Genomic DNA, 20,133 nt, shown 5'->3' with positions numbered 1-20,133 from the left:
TCCCATCAAAACTGATATTTTTAGTCTAAGAAAAGAGATTTTAGAATTAACAGTAATGCACTAAATATATTATTCACATTCTTGGTGAATGAGATTTATCTTGTTTTACCTCACTGGAGTAGTTTTAGAAGTTAGGTCCACAGTTTAAGGCTTCACCTAGGGTAAACACAGGTACATAGACTTTTCTGGACAATAGTTTATCTCCTCCTTATTAAAAATGAGATTCACTTAATAAATTATAAAAAGAATTTAATATAAACAAAAGACAATTAGGAGACAAAAGAAATAAAGGGTTAAAACGGCCGGGTGCCCTGGCACCTTGCCAGGAACACATCTGGTATCTCAGGAACACTCTTTTTATCCCCTCTTGCTGTGAGGATTTTATGCATATTCAAACTTTTGCAAGAAGTATTTAGCATGTCCCCTCCCTGGTTCCACCTATTTAGAACATTTTTATTTTCTGCTGGTCAGCACTATTTTTGCTGGTCATCATTATTCTTGCTGATGAGCATTATTTTGGAGTTTGGTTTCCTTTCTTTTGCAAATGGTCACTTGTTGATAACAGTCTGGGCCCCTCATCCTTCCCCTGAGGGCAGCTGGGCTTCATATCTTCTGCTGATAACACTTTGGACTCTATTGTTCTCCTGATAAGCAGCTTGGGCCCCACTGTCCTTGCCCTCTGGGGTTTCCTTGCCTTGTACCTAGGAAATTCTTTTAAGCTTAAAATTTGTTAGCAAGAAAAAAGTACATACATAGCTAAAAAGTATTTAACATAATATTCATCTGTGAAAGCCAATATCACAACACAAATTTATAACATCCTCAAACAGATATCTAAGATATGTAAGACTAAAAAAAAACCTCTGAAAATATTTATCTCTTCTCCTTGTTGAAGGAACATAGAAAAACAGTTTTTAGAAATTAGTTTCCTTTGACTTTTCTAGTGTGTAGGATTTTTTTTAAACTTACTAAATTATTTCATGTTGGTCAAAATGAACCCCTCTTTGCCATCTGTCCTTAACTGTTGTCCCTGATGCTGAATTCCCATCTGATTTCCCTGGCAAGAAATAATTGCTTTCAACAAAATGCTTGCTGTTAATACAAAATTTTGTATTAATTGTGAGTGCATGGCTCCAAATTCTGCCTTCATGGACCCTGGTACAAGTTTGTGGTGACTGCTATCATTCAGTAAGTATGGTATATAGCTAAGAACAGAATTGGGGGAGTTTTCCTCCAACTTGGGTTTAGTCCATATGGACTGTTGCACCACATTAGGTATTTCATTTCTCTGGAGGTTTGAAAGCAGATAAGTGTATGACCTTTTGTGTTTATAAAGAAAATCTTCAGACTGTGATCCAGTGTAGCATGGTCTACCTTGTATTTGTACATATGGGTTTAAGCAAACAGCCCTCCTTACTGCCTTGGGCCATTAGCTCCAAAGTCTGATAATGATATACATGTCAGTACAGGTAAATAGTTCACCAAGATAATGAAGCAAGACATGTGAATAGACTCTGAGATTCTAGGAAGAACAAAGGCCAGGTAAAATTGAAAGAGATTCTTGTTCCACTGTCTTCTACTGCTTGCTCTGCTGCACCCTAAAGCTATCAAAATATATGCTTGGCAAAATTGGTGCAATTTGCCTTTGAATATTTCATCAACAGGACACAGATATCTTTGGTAACATTTATATGTTGCAGAAGGTTTTTTGTTTTGTTTCCTTTTGTTTTTTATCCAAGATGCCCATCACTGTCTGTTGAAAAGCAGGGCGTTGGCTTTTAAGTGCTGGGGTTTTGCTTTTCGTATGCAGCTATTCTGTACCAAACCATTGACAACAGAATTGCTTTGGAAAGTTTGGGTCCCTCCCTCTGAGGTCACTGTATTATTCTTTCCATTGTCCTGCTTTCCTTTTGGAATGTATTTAGGGAGAGAAGCTTTGCACGTTCTTAGTCAAAGGACTTTGAAATCACATTCAACAAAAATAATGTATTTAAAAACATAAATATTTATTTGCAGAGTAATTTGGTTCATTACAGAATTGGTAGCATTTAATGATTGGCAGTCCTCAAAGAAACGTTCAGCGGGGGCGGGCTGAGCCTTTAAATCAAGGAAGAACTGACTTATTGAAGTTAATAGCTGAGTGATTAATAATAAATTTTAATTTGAAGGCACCCATGCCTGAAGGTCTCTAAGTGTTGTAACAGAGATTAAAAAAAGAAAGAAGCTTCAATAAAAGAAGGTGGTTTGTTTGTCTGAAAAAAACCAAAAGACTATTTGGAACCTACGTAAATGAGCCTCACCTAACAGTAAAACAAACTACAAGAATAAAAAGGATCTTAGATGTGCTTTGAGAGACTGCCATGCTTCCACACGCACAGTTTTGCTTAGACCATTCTCCTGGCCACCTCTAAGAGCAGAAGCAGCTGTTGCCCCCCTTTACTCAGTTCTGATAAAACTTTCCTCAGACACAGGCACCACCTTTCTGGGCTTTGGTGACAAGCTGGTTCTGGTTTTCATGACGGTTAGAAGCCCTAACTTGAAATGTCTCAGGTGCAAGCCTACTTCTCTGAAATCTAAAGAACATGCCTAATTTTCTTAGCTGTGTGAAATACTTTTTGTTCCCAACTGATGGGAAAATTAAAATTTTTATGACATTTTTGGCATAGGAATTCAGTAATCACATTGATGCTTTTATCTTCCAAATGCTACTGGAATATTTTAGGAAGATGCAAATATCACCCTCAGTGTGTATCCACCATCTCCACTGTGACGAGTGCAGTGCTTCTTTAGAGATCACAGAAGACACCAAAATGAGACTGGAGAATGCCCATACATGATTTTTCCTAAAGGAATTTATATTGTGTTTATTGTGCACTTAGTTCATTAGTAGATTGATCCTTTTAATTATCCTCTGAAATATTTGTGTATTTGAAAATGTCAGCAGTGCATACAATTTTAGTGGATTTTTTGGAAAGTAAATTGAAATACTCATCTGAAACGTATTGTAAAAAGTGCAAGGAATTGTTTTACATGCTTTATTGCCAAAGTTAAAGTGAAAAACACAGTATCTTCTCTCTAGGACAGAATGTTATTGTCATAGTCCCAGGAGCCAATCTGCTTTTAAATTTTGAAGACCTGAAGAGGGCTTCTGATGTCATCTGTAAAGCCAAAGTGGTTGTTTGCCAGCTAGAAGTAACCCCTGCTGTTTCTCTTGAAGCTCTGAAAATGGCACGTGCCAGTGGAGGTAATTTAATATAAGCCATTCTCTCTCTTTCATTTGTGCTACATAAAAAATACTCTTTATCATGCTTTCTAAATAAAGATCCTGTAATCTATTCTGATTTCTGTTATATTAGAATATGTTTTTATTTAGAACTGAAACAATAGCCAAAAAATTCATGCTATGCTAATGAGAACTGAACGAGCTTAAAAATTTTTGCAGTGTTAACCTTCATCAGCAAATCAACTCATACCCTTATAATCTGCCTGTATATTTCTGGTGCTGCCTTTCCTTCTGTTTTTGTGTTTTGAGTAAATGCATTATAACGTTGGTAGGTCAGGAGCTATGGGCCTGACTGCTATGATTCCAGAGCAGAACAGGGATAATGAATGCAAGTCAGTAAAGTTACACACAGAGGAAAGTGAATGAAATTACCTCAAAACCAGACTTATGCCCTTGTTCTCTGAGCATAGCATTAGGTATGGCTGTGGGTTTTTGTATAGTAATTGACATATTTAAAAAAAAAAAAAAAGCGCTTTTTCTTCCTAACCAAAATTATTAGAGTGTGACTGGGCATGATGCCATTGCATAGACAGTCATGGTCTGTGAAATTATTAGCAAATTGTTACTGTACTTTAATTTTAAATGCAGGGTATTGTTCCTTCAGTGTAGCATATGCATAGATGAAAGCTGATATTTTGCTTGAACAGGATGGGGTTTCATTAACAACATAATGGTTTTGTTGTTTAAGTTCCTGTAATGCTTTCAGTTACTCAAGCACAATTACCCCAGCATTTGAACACTAAGTAAATAATTATGCAGGAGAGGCATCTATATGAGATTGAAAAAGTGGTTTTCCCTTCTATCCAGAAGATCAGACTGGGAGAGGACAGCTCGTAGCATAATCAGTTATGGAGCAGATCAGGGATGGAACTGGGATCAGAACTTACTGTTTTCTTGAAGCAGGACCCAGGCTAGCTCCAGTAGATCATGGCATGCTGGAATTGTGGGCACTCCAGTTTACCTTTTGCACCATGACCTGTTGTGCAGCTGTTGCACTATATTTTTGTCATTACATTTTATGAAAATGGATAACAACATTCTTAATCTAATGATTAATGGACTCTAGTTGAATCATGAACCAATATTCATAACTTACTTTGTCTATTTCTAACTCTATGAGCAGTCTTGGCAAGGTGCTTCACACTTTTGTCACCCTTCTATGGCAAGATGCCCGCCTGTGACAGAAGAAATTTTTTAAAAAGCAATTGAAAAAATTCAGACTTGATACACAGAAGAGACATGCAAGCATTTAGCAACTGCAGATAGTACAGTATATAAAGAAAAGATAGTAGTTAGCTGTGGGCCAGATGTAGTTCTTTGCTGTCAGTGTTATCATTGTGCAGCTCTTCTGTCAGGGAAGTTTGGTTGCTTCTGCTTTAAAACAACAGGCTACACGTGTTCAAATGTCATGTGCCATCAAATCCAAGTGAAGAGCTGAGTTTGTAGCACTGTAAAAACCTATCTGTAGCTAACAGTAAATTGTTAATGCAATTTCCCTTCTTTTAGCTTGCAACACCCTCATGTATTATGTAGCACTTCATGTTAGAATGTTCACTTGGCTAATTTTGTGTAAAAGAGATGCATACTCAGATGCCTCAAACCTCTGTTTCCATGAGGGGTTTTTGCTTGTTTTTCTTCATTCTTACTGAAAGAAAGGAACAAAAGAAAGAATATGGAGACACAGGCAAGAACTCTGGTCCTCTTCAGTGAAGGTCATCTGGAGCTGTAAGCTAGAGAGGGACATCTCATCATGTCATGTACATGTCATGGCATCCTCTCATTGTGGCAGTGATTATTCATTACTCTTGTGGTAAGGAAGGAAGGAAGTGGCGGAAGGAAGGAAGGAAATGGCGGAAGGAAGGAAGGAAGGAAGTGGCGGAAGGAAGGACGTGGCGGAAGGAAGGAAGGAAGTGGCGGAAGGAAGGAAGTGGCGGAAGGAAGTGGCGGAAGTGGCGGAAGGAAGGAAGTGGCGGAAGTGGCGGAAGGAAGGAAGTGGCGGAAGGAAGTGGCGGAAGGAAGTGGCGGAAGGAAGTGGCGGAAGGAAGTGGCGGAAGGAAGGAAGTGGCGGAAGGAAGTGGCGGAAGGAAGGAAGGAAGTGGCGGAAGGAAGGAAGGAAGTGGCGGAAGGAAGGAAGTGGCGGAAGGAAGTGGCGGAAGGAAGGAAGTGGCGGAAGGAAGGAAGTGGCGGAAGGAAGGAAGTGGCGGAAGGAAGGAAGTGGCGGAAGGAAGTGGCGGAAGGAAGGAAGGAAGGAAGTGGCGGAAGGAAGGAAGTGGCGGAAGGAAGGAAGTGGCGGAAGGAAGGAAGGAAGTGGCGGAAGGAAGGAAGGAAGTGGCGGAAGGAAGTGGCGGAAGGAAGTGGCGGAAGGAAGTGGCGGAAGTGGCGGAAGGAAGGAAGGAAGGAAGGAAGGAAGGAAGGAAGGAAGGAAGGAAGGAAGGAAGGAAGGAAGGAAGGAAGTGGCGGAAGGAAGGAAGGAAGGAAGTGGCGGAAGGAAGGAAGTGGCGGAAGGAAGGAAGTGGCGGAAGGAAGGAAGTGGCGGAAGGAAGGAAGTGGCGGAAGGAAGGAAGTGGCGGAAGGAAGGAAGTGGCGGAAGGAAGGAAGGAAGGAAGGAAGGAAGGAAGGAAGGAAGGAAGGAAGGAAGGAAGGAAGGAAGGAAGGAAGTGGCGGAAGGAAGGAAGGAAGGAAGGAAGGAAGGAAGGAAGGAAGGAAGGAAGGAAGGAAGGAAGGAAGGAAGGAAGGAAGGAAGGAAGGAAGGAAGGAAGGAAGGAAGGAAGGAAGGAAGGAAGGAAGGAAGGAAGGAAGGAAGTGGCGGAAGGAAGGAAGGAAGGAAGGAAGTGGCGGAAGGAAGGAAGTGGCGGAAGGAAGTGGCGGAAGGAAGGAAGGAAGGAAGGAAGGAAGGAAGTGGCGGAAGGAAGGAAGTGGCGGAAGGAAGGAAGGAAGGAAGGAAGGAAGGAAGGAAGGAAGGAAGGAAGGAAGGAAGGAAGGAAGGAAGGAAGGAAGGAAGGAAGGAAGGAAGGAAGGAAGGAAGGAAGGAAGGAAGGAAGGAAGGAAGGAAGGAAGTGAGTGGCGGAAGGAAGTAAGGAAGGAAGTAAGGAAGGAAGTAAGGAAGTAAGGAAGTAAGGAAGGAAGGGAGGGAGGGAGGGAGGGAGGACTAGATGAAGTAGGTGTAAATTGTAGTAGAAATCTGACTGGATAATTAAAGGGTTTTGGTGGTCAATGGTGAGAAGCTGCTGCTGCTTCCAAAAGTCTGGTTTGGGACTTCTCTAATAACAGACTCCATAAAAGATGGCTGATAATGCCCAGCATATTCATACTGTCATGAAGAATGAGCTGGAAGCACCCTCAGTTAAAGGTTCCATGTTACTTTCAAGAAACAGATCTATTTTTTGCATGCTTCAAGCTTTTAATCTTAGGCTACAATTTTTTCATAACAGCTGTTTGTCTGTGTTAAACTCTTTGTGCTTCCTGCCAAAGCACTATGGTTGCAGAAACCAGGCAATGAAAAATGCCTCCTACCCTACCATAGCTTTTGAATTATGAATACCAGCTACCCTAAAATTTACTTAAGACTTAATAGCAAGGAAGCTTTCTTTTAAAGATAAGCCTTCACAACGGTGTGGAAACCTGCCTGATTTTAATTGTATTATCAACCTCTGGAAAATAAGTACCTTTCACACAGACATCAGAAAATTCTTAAGAGTTTCACAGCTAGCTTCCCCTGAGCATCTGTCCATACAGGCACTTGTCCATTTGGGCACCATGACTTCAAGTGTAATTACTGAATCTGGTTTTAGGCAACTTCTTTTCTTTTATACTGTTAAGGATCTGTTATAGGTTCAGGAAGCACAGAGCAGGAGCTTGCTCAATTTCAACACAGAAAAGACAAAGCTACTTGGGAATGGGAATGGAGAGTTGATTTCAGGAAAAGGAAATGTAGGAGAGATTTTCTTGATTTTTGGTGTGGCAGAGGAAGAAGGAAGGGAGAAGCTGAAAGAGGAACAAAATTGGAACAGAGATTAGGAATTGTTGAATAGAGATTGGAATATGGAGTGGAATATGGAGTAGTGTAGTTCTAATTAGGAATGGCGAAAAGAACGACATAGACTCTCAAGGGAGTCTGAACAGGAGAATCTCTTAGTTTATTGCTTCAGGCCTGTCTTATAGACTAGTCTGTGGAAAAGTACAGAAAGGAAACTCTTATTGGTTAGTTAACTGCTACATCACTATCATTGGTCAGTGGTGCACACCACCTCCTTACTTTCTCCTGCAAGGAAAACAAGAGGACAGACAAACAGCACCTGGCAGTTGTTTTCTGTCTCTGAGGATTGTTTTGAAATCCTCCTATGAATTTCTCAGGCTAGCTCTCAGGCAGGATCGAGCTCTGTGTAGCTTGTAATAGCCACAGGCACTCTGGTTCAGATTTAGCATCCATAGAGTAGAATATGGAGTAGATTGGAATATGGTAGAGTCAGGGAGCAGGCTGTGGGCACTGGAAGTGGGAAAAGGAATTGTAAGCCATAAAGAGATATGATGTGGTGAAAGTTGAGTGAAAAAGGTTACAATTGCATAGTTCCTATGCAAGGAGGCATAAAGAACAAAAACTCATTGAGGAGAATGGATCTTGGCAAAGGGAAAGAAGTGCCCAGCTCGAGGAGTAGTCCTATGGGAATCTCATGAGGTTTAACAAAACCAAGTACAAGGTGTTGTACCTAGATGGAGCAACCCTGTATCCACACAGGCTGGAGGATGAACGGGTCAAGAGCAGCACTGGGGAGAAGGACTTGGTGGTACTGGTGCACAAGAGGCTGGACATGAGCCAGCCATGTGCACCCACAGCTCAGAAAGCCAAACTTGTCCTGGGCTGCATCCAAAGCAGCGTCAGCAGCAGGGCCCAGGAGGGGATTGTGCCCCTTTGCTCTGCTGAAACCCCACCTGGAACCCTGCATCCAGCTCTGGGGACCCAGTACAGGAGAGATACGGACCTATTAGAGAGAATCCAGAGGAGGCCACCTCCTGAAGATGATCAGAAGGATGGAGCACTTCTCCTATGACCAAAGGATGTTTGTTCGGCCTGGAAAAGTCTTAGGGGTGACTTAATTGCAGCTTTCCAATAGCTGAAGGGAGCCTATAAGAAAGATGGAGACAAACTTTATACAAAGTGTTTAGTGACAGGACAAGGGAAAATGGCCTTCCAGCCCAGGCCATTCTATGATTCTGTGAGAGAATTTCAGCAGAAAATAAGTTCCTCAGGAGAGCCAAACAGATTATCCTGCTCAAAAGCCATGCTCTTCTTCAAAACCTGAAAGAGGTTCTTAGGGTTCCTCTAGCCCCTCCCATGCTCAGCAGATAGTAAATATGGAAGAAAACTAACAGTAGTGTATTACATTGTGTTCATGATGAGTCTGTGTTACTTAAAACCCAAGTTGGAACACTTTCAATGCTGCTCCTGACCCATGCATATCCCAGTGTACTACTCAACTGTTTTCCAGTATGTGCTGCTTGTTTGTTTTACCTCGGAAAGTATACCTTAAGGTTTTATGTTTAAGAAAACTTCATTAGTGTTGCAGTTAAGAAAATAGGAAATGCAAGAGTTAAGGTTGCCTGTGAAACCTTAATTTGTCTCCTTTCTGCATATGTATTATGTTGCAGTCTTTAATTATGTGATCACATGCTGTTTTTCAGTGGTATGTGATCATATAATTAACGAGTTTATTATAATACATACTGTATTGTAATTATATAAGGGAGCCAAATTAAGATTTCATTGGAATTCCTAATCCTGGTGTTTTCTGACTTTGCAGTAGAAGTCTTTGTCACTTTAATGCTGTTTTTAATGAGGCAGGTAGAGAGGCATGATAAAGTTGTACAGTCAAAGGTTGTAACTTTCAAAGTGTTAGTGTTAATCACCTAAACTTCTTGGTACTCAGATTTTAGAAGTCTCTGGGCATCTTTGTCTGTTTAGTCTGTCTGAACTGGGATTCAGAGATGTTCAAGGGGTCTGACTATTACATGCTACAGCTTACAGTCTAAATATGTGTTTAGGACCGAAAATTTAGGCATCCAAATTGGAAGATTTGATCACTGACTACAAGGAATATTTGTGAAGACTGTGTGCTTTATTTAAAAATGATGGCCTTGTGGTTAAGACACAAGTATTAATCATAGAATTGGCAAAGTAAAAAACCAAGGCTGCAGACTTCCTGTGTTAATAGTGAATAAGTCACACTGTCCTCATGACAAACCTTTGCTGCTGCTACAAGCCTTAGGCTACTACAGTTTAAAGTTGGGTTAACTAACATGTTCTACCACATGTTAGGTTTACGTCTATCTCTGCCAGATAGTGTATTAAAAATATACAGTGCCTTGTCTACACTACAGTTTTATAATGTGGCATTTTGAACAAGTTAGGTAACACATTCAGAAGCACATTTAACTTCTTGTCTGGACATGCCCTTTGTTACTCCATAACTAGTGATTCTTCATGCACAGACCTCAGGTAATGACACTGAAAAATTCTAGAACTGAATCAGTTCTTGTGAAACTTATTAATATCTGTCCTGGGGTGACAATATCATGGAAGAAGCATCATCAATTAAACAAATTGCATTAATGTCTAAGTATTTTCTCTTTTTAATTTAATAATTTCTTAGGGTTTTTTTCTGTTACTCTTCTATCATGTTCCCATCATGGCAGGTGCCTGCACATTAATTAATGTAACTTTAATATAATAAATAAAGCTTTTAGCATTTGTATAAGACAAGGATGCAGAAACTGAGAGTAATTTGTGTGTTAATAATAAATATTGGGGTCTGTGATTGAAACACAATGGTCTTTCAAATTATGGTTTATGAATCTAAAACACTCCAGATTTAGATTATCTTTTTCTTTTATTCTTTTTTTTTTTTTTTTTTTTTTTTTTTTCCAGTAAAGACTTTGTTTAATCCAGCTCCAGCCCTGGCTGACCTAGATCCACAGTTTTATACCTATTCTGATATCTTCTGCTGCAATGAAACTGAGGTAATGGTCATATGTCATGTTAAAGAAGGAGTCTTAAGCAGGGAAATTTCAGAATTATACTCTTCTCAGAAATGCAACATAGGGAGCAGGAAGGTTGAGCCATGCTCCTCTTACACAGGACATTTGGAGGGACAGGTTTGATTCCTGACCTAACCAGCAAAAAGGAGTATTCTAAAACAACTTTAGCTTGCACTTGAAATTAAATTAGCTGTTTGCAGCAGGAAAGTTGGGTCCAGTCTTCCTTACAAGTAGATCAGCAAAACATATCCATAAAAGGACACTTGTTAAATGTTATCACTGAGTGGTAAATATTAAAATAGAGTCTTGTCCTTGTTCTGTGGTCTCGTGATATGATTAGCAGGAATGCATTAGCCATAGTGTTCTGACAGTTTTAAACTCTCTTGCCAGGAGGTGATGCACGCTTGCTGCCCTTGATGGTAAATAGAAGCTTCATATGCCTCTTCCTGTCAGATCTGTTTTCAGTGAATCTTCTGTGGCCTTCAACTGTATCTTTTCCTTTTTTCTTTTTTTTCCCCCCTCCTTTTTCTCTCTGTTCTAATTCAAGTGTTATTTCTCCTAAAGGAAACTTATTTTGTCATGAGACAAATTAACCTCATCTCACAAGACCTTTTTTTAAATTTGTTACTTATTAGGACTAGGCATGCTTTGTTCCTTCCCCTCACCCTCTCTTTATATAAACAGGAAGGTGGGAGAAGTAACCTAGTGGATAGGAACCATGCCTTGATCAGAGTTCAAGTTATCTCTAAGAAACATGATTTCTGCAATGAACATGATCCCTTTGGGTGGAGCAGAGGGGGAAGAGCTAAGAGAAGAGCATGGCCCTGCTTACTTGTAGCCTTTTTTGTATGATGACAATGTCTGTCAGTGTAAATTTTTGAAGACTCAATTACCCTCTTTTGAAATTTCTATTAAACCCCATCACAGACTATACCAGAAGTTCACAGTCCGTGAAGTCTTCTAGCATTTAAGGGTCAACCTAAGTAACCCAAAAGGACATCTAAATTTTATTCTGGCATGTTTCATTATGTATCTGCCAAGTTCGCATTCTCCAGAGAATTCAAGAATTAGCAAAATAGCAAGGTGGGAGATGACATGATTCTTCAGGTCTCTGGAAGCCAGAATTTCCAGGATAACTGTCAGTGATACAATTTGTGTCTCAGACATTGCCCAACAGATATCAGAATTCAACTTTATGTGATGAAAAGAATGCTAAGGCAAAGTATTTATTCTTGTTATGGGGACTTGCAGAACACCAGTATCATGTTTTCTTAATGCTATCAGAAAGCTCTTATGCCTGGACTGTGCCTTTGGATTGGCTAAATGGTGCAGTGGCTCACATTTTGGGCTAAGAACATCCATACTCTCCCACTATTTAGTAAATGTCATTTTTGTTTGCTTTTTTCATAATGCCACATGTTAATCCTTTTCCCCCCTGCAAAAACTTATCCCCCATATGTTAGAAACAAAACTTTGTTTTTCATTACTCCTCTATTTCTGACTTTTCCCTCTTTGCATCACACAAGTTTTCCTTTTGTTGTGTTTTATTGCTAGGGGACAGTCTTGAAAGAGGCATTCTTTGAGAGGTGCAGCTTGCTGGATCTAGGGGTAGTATTATTACGACCACACAGAGAAAAGAAAATTACTTCTATTTAAAGAAAAATAAATAAATATACATTATAGGTGTATAATTATAATAGATCTCTGTTTACTCATCTACCTTTTCCTGCAGAGCTGGGGGTAGTTTGCATTATTTTGTGATATTTTCTTTTAAAAAGTAATTACCATGTGAAGATAGCTAAGATCACTCGATGCAAGGTCAGACACAGAAATATGCTCTCTGCTGTTGAGGAGGCTCATCTATTCTGAATTTATGGAAATGTTAGACATATGGGAGTTCCTGCCAGCCATATAATGGAAGCATAAACCCAAGTGTAGGACTCCTACAGCATATTCTGAGAACAACAATGGCTCATAAATATCTTTGTTTTTAAAAACAATCTTTTGAAACTTTGCAGTGAAATCGATTGTGTTAGCACAAGTGTAATATTCAATTTTGTTTGATTTCATTCTCTCTGTGTGTCTGATTTGTATTGAATTGATTTTCAGGGATGAACTATTGCCATTGTTCCTTTCTTTTTGCTGAGAAAAAAGGGAAAAATCAAGCATTTGTTTTTCTTATGTCACAAGTTTGATAGTAGTTTTTTTAGTAGTTGTTGTATGTTCAAATACCATCTGTTTTCTGTTTTCTTTCATGATTTTCTTTAATTTCAGATTTCTGTAATGAATACACTTTAGAAGTTTGATATACAGATAAATGTTTACATACCCAAATAAAGGTTAGCACATCTCTGCATGGCACTTATAAACAACAAGTTAATTCTACAAATCTTAAAGATAACTGCCTCTAAAACATTCTTTTTAACATGGATGTGTGTTCCAAGACAAGATAAAATTGACACAGCTTTTTTTTTTCTTGCTTGGTTTGCCTTTCTTAGTAATTTACATTTACAAGTATTCATCACAATTTTATCATAATGTACCTCTCTTTCTTGTTCACCAAGAAATACTTTTTTTATTATAAAGTCCTGTGGTTTGAGGATAATAGATGAACAGTATGTTTGTAACAGAAAATTATGTTGGCTGTCAAACAGAACACCAGCCGTATAGTTTAAGACATCTCATAGTATGTGTGTTTATATTATTAAAGATGAGAAAAAGGGGATGGTCCTTGTGTTTAGCTGCATTATTACTGAGTCAGAAGTTTCTGTTATTTACAGCTCTAAAGGTTGGGTTCTTGATCTGCAATGCCTTTGTCACAGAATAGAAGTTTAAAGATGTCAGCTACAATGTCAGCCATGGAATGTTGGCTCTCAAACATGCAAATATCAAATACAATATCAACACTTTATATTCCATTTTTTATTAAATGTTTTAGGGTTTAATGAAATCCTATGCAGTATCTGGTATAACAGCATGGCTTGTTCTTATGGATTTACGTGCTAGAGAGAAGCAAAGAAAATTACACTATCAGTGAATTATATACCATTAGTTTGTCTAGAAGCCTCTGCTCAAGCTGTTTTTTTCACTCTTGCTTGTTGCAATAACAGGGTTTTTTTTGTCTGACATTACTTTCTTTTTATGTGGTTCATGAACAAAAAAGTCAGAACAAATCTTCAAGGTTATCAATTCTTTCTTACTTAGCCTGTAGTTCAGTTTTATCTTTTCCCAGAAAGATCAAACTTGTTGAGACTAGTTTGTTAATTCCCAGATGTAGCACAGCCTAATCCCTGAGGTTTGTGCAGGAATGTGCTAGTTCTCCATTCCCTTAATTCTTCCAATGAAAAATAAATGTATCCAATGTCATCCTGGTGAAAACTCATGGTTGTTCTTTTAAGTCATCTATAAATGTTGAAAAAGAGACAACCCTATACAAGACAAGCTCTTTGGAATACTTACCATTTTTTCCTCACGTACTTGTGTGGTTCCTTGCTGCAGATGGCTCTAGGCGTAACCACAGTGTCAATACAGTTCATGTGTCGTTTTTCTTTCTTAACGTGTGCATGCAGTTACATAGCCCTGCAGGTTAGGAACCAAAATATACTGAACATCAGCAATTTCAGTTTGATCCTAAATGTTTTGAAGAACAGCTGCTTCTCTGTTGAAAGAATACTGAGGAGCCCTTCAGGACAAAAAAACCTCCTGAATGGTTACAGCAAATGATTGAGTTTGACAAGCTATTTTTAATGCAAAATTGGAAACTACTTTCTCCCTAATGTAAGATGGGTATCAGACTTCTTATCTAAAGAAGGCCTTGCAAAGATTTAATTAAATGTTAGCAGAATACTTTGGAGCTTCAATAGTAGAAAGCAGTACAAGTTAATTGCCAATTTCGTTAAAGCTATAAGATGTATAAAAATAACACAGACAAACAGATACATTCCTACTGTTTCCTTTTAAGTATTACTGTCTATTAACAGGGGATAGATAATTTCTTGGAATAAATATTTGTCAGTATGTTCAGAATCGAGAGACATTATTGCCTTTTGCAAGATTCAAAGAATATGAAGTTTATAAAACTTTGTAGTCTGGGATAAGGACATTTAAGGTAATTCTTATTAATATAGACAGATTAGTACTAAGAAAAATCTTCCTTAAGAAAATATAATTGATATCTCTAGGAGTCAAAACAAAAGCAGGTCCTTTAGAAATAAAATATTTCAGAACATCTCTTGAGCTTGCCTTTTGTGTTTTAAGTAATGGAAAGCTACTGTTCTGCCATTATGTAGAAGTTGCCAGCAATTCACAGTGTATTTTATTTCCATCTTTGTCCTAAAACCCACTGCTAGAAACTGTGAATTTTCCCATATTTAGTCTAAAATGAAAGCTGTTACTTTTGGGAGTGAAATTAATACCTTCAGGCCATTTAATTTCTATCAGTTTTTAATTATTCTAGGACAATAAGTATTTCTGCCTGTATGTCTGTAAAAATTTTATAATTTGAAACAACTGCAACTAGCTTGGCTTGTGGCATGACCTTGCAATTTCTTATACATTAAATCTGTTGTACTACTTCTTGGGGACTGTTCACATGTGTTAGAATTAATGAGACTGAGTTCTTGTTTTGTCATTTGCAAAAGAAATCTCCTAAGGTACTGGCCAGGTTTGTAGCTGACTTACTGTGTTTAAATATTTGAAATTAAAAGTATTTGAAATTATCATATGTAGTGTTACATGCATTAGCCTTAAAACTGGGACAGTTTCCGTGCTATTATTTATTATTTCTCTTCCAGTAGTACCTGGCAACATTTGCAAAGTTGTTATTGTGCTAAGTGCACAAAACCCAGTCCAAATGATAGACTGCTCCCCAAAGAATTAATACTTCTTTTTATTTCACCAGTTTATATTTGCTGAGGATTAGAGAATTGTGGAAGTTAGGAACAGACCTCTGGATGTTCAAGTGGTCCAAAACCCTGGTGAAGCCTGTGCAGTTTAGGATGGATTGCTCAGGGCTTTGTCCAGTCAAGTTCTGAATCTCCCAAGGTTGGAGACTGCATGACCTCTGGGCATGTGTTCCACTGGTTCCTCACCCTTATGGTGAAAAAGCTTGTCCTAATATTGGAATTTCCCATGTTCTAGTTTGTGCTTGTTGTCTCTAGCCCTATCCCTATGCACCTTCAAGAAGACTCTGGCTTCATCTTCTTTATACCCACCGACTAAATTGCCCTAGACAGCAATTAGATTTTCCACTTACCCGGGAGTTCTTCAGGTTGAACAAGCCTGCTTCTCCTAGCTTCCTCTTGTATGGCCTGGTCTCTGGTCCTCTGGCTGTCTTGAAGGCCTTCCACTGTAGTGTGCAAGGGAAGTATGGCAGTGTCTTACTTGTGCCAGCATTTCCAAAACTAGGATACAGTGCTGCAGATTTGGTTTTGCAAATGCCAAGCAGAGGATCCAGAATATCTCCCTGGAAGTGGCTGCCCCAAATGCACCACAGCTAGGAACAACTGGCAAATGTTTGTATGCTAGGATCATTCTCAGTTTCAGCCAGTGTAAATTATACTATTTCTATTGAATGAAATTAATTGTTTTGGATCAGCTTTTGGGGGTAATGTGGGACTCGGGGTGGTGTTAATTTTAACACAGATGCGCCTTGCAATCCAGTTTCCAGGCCACACAAGTGGCTGTTCTGGCACAAGAGAATTGGCCATGTGGACAAGAGTGGTAGGGAAAAAGTAGGGCCATTTTCTTTTATGTAGCACTTCTGGTTTGTGTCAGCTTCCATGACTAGACCCACAGTCTAAAGAGAGATGGAGACTTAACTAAAATTAGTAACAACTATGGCCAAGAACCTTCATAGCCATGAAATTAAAAGCTTTAGTTAAATTTCTTTACCAGTCTTGCAAACAAAATTATGAAAATAGTATGTAGATTAATTATATAATATCCATCATAGCTTTATTCTGACAGCAGTTGTGTGGAATGTTGTCTTACTTTAATAAGTCCATTTAACTGAGTAGTTTTATGAGACTAGCTGCAGAAAAATAAAATTCATTTGCTGCTCTTTTGTACAGTATGATGGCAAATGTCCACATTGGGCTTTTAGTACTGTTATTTATTTTTTTCTTTACATAACCCGTAGTTATTTCCCTCAATTGTACTGCAGGGTTTTTTTAAAATAAGATTCTACTGAAGGGAGGAACTTAAAAACTCACCACAGTATTTAACATCAGTTGACATTTACCACAATCTCTAATCATTGGCACAGAATCTGTCTGGCTTCTGCTGCTTTTATGGTTCTTCCAGCTTGTTCCAGTGCTTTTAGTTGTACCATCCTGCTGTAGATCAGTTAGATGATAGTGGTTTGAAGCAGCCAAAGATCTACTTTTATACAGACTCTGTTCAAAATAATTTTGTTTATTGATATAAGTAGGGTAAAGATGAAAAGAAAGATTTCTACAAATACCTGTCCCAAAACAGTTCTTTCACTACTCAAGCAAAAAATCCTGTTGATCTGGGGCAGGGGAAACACAAAGAGGAGTACTCTCTTAATGCTAAGCATATGAAGATTGTGCATGTCATTAGGAATAATACTGTATTTAAATATTTCATTTACCTTGCTTATAACCTCACGGAAGTATTAATACCAGGTAAATATACCAATATTAGATTTACTGTTACTCTACCAGAACCAAATCCACTTTCCTTCTGGAGACTTTGCAACAGAGGCATAATGTTTGGGATTATTCCCCCTTTTAAAGTACCCTGAAAATTCAGTTTGCCTCTTTCATTCAAGGATTTGTGTTATTTTTATTCTTTTAACACAGTGCACCAGGTGTTCTGAATACAGGAATACATAGTTCCTGCTCCAGAGATACTAAAATTCATGAAGAGACTTGGACTCTTTAGACACTTGAATAGAGTGTACATACTTATTTTAATATTGTATGTCATCTATCTGTAGTGACTCTAAGACCATTATTTGTGAATTGGTTTTGTGGAAACCTTGCAAGAAGATACATTCAAAAGGTTTTGTGAGATACTTTTTGAAACAAAGTTTTTAGTTGAAAATACTTTTGTAACTTTTTAAAAACTGAAACACATTTAATATGCTTAAACCGTTTATAGTGCAAGAGAAGTTTGAGCAGCATGGTGGCATGCCAAGAAGAAAATTGGACAGGTTCACTTGCCTTCTTATATCTTAATATATTCTTTTCTAGGACCAGTGTGGTTAAAAAAAGTAATTTTAAATTGTGTGTATGTGTTGAGCATGCCTTGCCCCTGCAGTGCACAAGTTAAAGAACCAAGCCCTGCCACACCAGGCTCTGCCTCACAACGATCAGATCAACATTGCTTGAAATAATTTGTGCATTTGTCTAAGTAGAGACTGCAGAACTTGGTCATGTGTGTTTCAAAATTAAAATTATTAAGTGCTCTGCAAGTGATACTATAAACTCTAGGGAGTGTGTTGGCATAATGTGGCCCTTCAGAGCCCAAGGGTGGCTGCTGTCGTCTGGATCAGGCTTAAACTCAGGAAATGACAGTGGCAAGCAGCAGGCGCTGACTCACAGCTGGGGGCGGTTTACTTGTAGATGGCTGTAGTAGTTCCTGTCCCCAGCTGCCTGCCCGCCCTCTCTTTACTACAGGCATGGTCTGCGCTCCATCAAGCACTAGTTTAATCACTATAGTTTACAGTTTGTTACATCAAGAATTGCGAGCATTGAATTCAAGCTTCAGTTATGCAGAGGAAGGTGGTTTGAAATACTTCAGCAGCAGTTTCCCAAGAGGCTGAGCTGCCCTTGCAGCAAAGGTCAGGAGAGTAGCTGCTGAATAGGTTCCAGAGTAAGTTTTCCACAGAAAATAAGCCCTAGGAGTGTGGAAGTTATGCTTGGCTATGAAGCAGGTATCTGAAAATGCTTCAGACTGCATTCGTCAAGATCCAGCAGCAACCTTGTAACACAACCTACAGTAAGGCTTCCCTTTTCTCGGGCAAGCAGGACAAAATTTAGTAAAGACAGCAAAATGTAATATGTTTGTTTACTTACAGTTGAAGGCATACAGTATTATGCAGGAGAATTACCTGATAGACTGAGAGAAGAGGCAATTTCTCTTCTTCCTGTTTCGTTCTTGTTCTTTTCCCTTCCAAAAAGAAGCAAAAAAGCACATTACACTTGACAATACAAGTCAAGTTCTTGCCATCAAGAAAGAGTATGAAGTGGTGAAAACGTTGATTCTGAAGTCTTCATTGCAGATTTTGGGAAAGTTTTGCTCTTAGTTGGGTGGAACTAGAAGAGAATAATTTTAAGACACAGCTGGGAGAAATTTATAAGCTCACCATCAGTTAGAAGAAGAGTTTAACTGTTTTTGTACAGAATCAGCACAGTTGACAGAGGCATATGGACATGGCTGTAACACAAATATATAATAATTTTTAATGGGCCTTTGTCCAAAGAGGGCTTCAGGTAAATTTTAGGTATTCTCATCCGAAAATATATATTAAACTGAACAGAGTGGTGAAAGCTGAGCATTTTTTTTTTCCTGAAGAGATTTTCCCTCGTGATGGGCCTCTAGCTTAACACTGAGAGTTTAAAAGTGTTTAAAATGTTTCTCACTTAATGATAAATATCCGTCAAGGATAGTGACCAAGTTGACTTTGTAGCATTTTTTCACATTAAACCACAAAATGCTTTTGCCAAGACTGTGTCACTGTGTCCATTTCACAGATGAAAAAACAGAAGCATGTGGGAAAAATGTGATTTTACTAAGGGTTGTATGCCAGGTAAGTTGTAGAAGTTGGAACAAAACCCATACCTCCTATGTCTCTTTGCATAGGTTGCTGTATATTAGAGAGAGAGCTGTGCCTGAAGTACACACTGATTTCAAGCAAGGAGCAAGACACAGCTGAATATCGGCACTGGAAGTGGTTTCATGATCATCCTACAATACACATTTTAAAAGATACTAAATACTGTCCTCAAATGCAACTGTTGTCCAAAAATGAATGCTTTAAGATTATGATTTTCATTTGTGTGGGTTGTTTTCCAGGCAGAAATTTTAACGGGTATCCCAGTTGGCAACCTTGAAGATGCTAAAAAGGTGGGATGCATGCTGTTAGAAAGAGGGTGTAAGTTTGTAATTGTGACTCTTGGAGCAGAAGGCTGCATGATGATATCAGAAGACGAACCCATTGCAAAGCACGTTCCTGCTGGGAAGGTCAGAGCTGTGGACACTACGGTACGTTTTTGTGGTTTAACTGTCTTACTTTAGAAAAGACTGCTTAAGCACTAGAGGAAAGCAGTGAGTAATCAGACAAATCTTTTGGCACTAGCACAAAGGCTAATTTGTTATATGAATATTGTTATATGAAATTGATGTCTTGTTTCCAGGGTCTCATATATTAAATGTCAATTTACCTGAGTTTTATAGTCTGTATTGTAGATGAGCTAGAACTATTACACATACTAAAGGTGTAATACTGAAACCTCCTTTACTGAAGTACTTGTCTCTGACTGGCTTGAGCTGCAGTGTTGTTTTTCTACCTTTGCCCTTTCATTTAATTCATCTTGTCTAGAAATCAAGCTATGTGAGAACAGAGATACTAGTCATGGTCTGAAACTGAATGTTTGGTTCTTCTGACAAAGTGTGAATTACTTACCAAGTCTAGCATAAGGTGATTAAAGACATAATTTTTACAGAATATACTGGAAAAAACCCAAAGTTCTTGCTGCTTCATGATGACTGTTTTATGATGCTAGGTAAGGGATACTTGGTCAGGTGCATTTTAATCTTAGACATTAGCAGACTTCTTTGCTTCCTGCTCA

The 20,133-nt window shown here is 38.7% G+C and overlaps 1 protein-coding gene across 1 annotated transcript in view; it reads left to right on the top strand.

Moving 5' to 3' along the window:
* The window catches only part of RBKS (ribokinase), a 71,167-nt gene that overhangs the window by 30,283 nt on the left and 20,751 nt on the right, over window positions 1-20,133 (top strand). The window contains exons 5-7 of the mRNA XM_014261372.2: window positions 3,080-3,244; window positions 10,206-10,297; window positions 19,358-19,546. Coding sequence (XP_014116847.1) covers window positions 3,080-3,244; window positions 10,206-10,297; window positions 19,358-19,546 — 446 coding nt within the window. The remainder of the gene's footprint in view (window positions 1-3,079; window positions 3,245-10,205; window positions 10,298-19,357; window positions 19,547-20,133) is intronic.

The sequence above is a fragment of the Pseudopodoces humilis genome, chromosome 3 (genome assembly GCF_049639895.1).
Source record: "Pseudopodoces humilis isolate 2021_Gansu_Grassland_sample_001 chromosome 3, ASM4963989v1, whole genome shotgun sequence".
Classification (NCBI taxonomy): domain Eukaryota; kingdom Metazoa; phylum Chordata; class Aves; order Passeriformes; family Paridae; genus Pseudopodoces; species Pseudopodoces humilis.
Note: the sequence above shows the minus strand (reverse complement) of the source record. Positions and strands in the feature narration are given on the sequence as shown.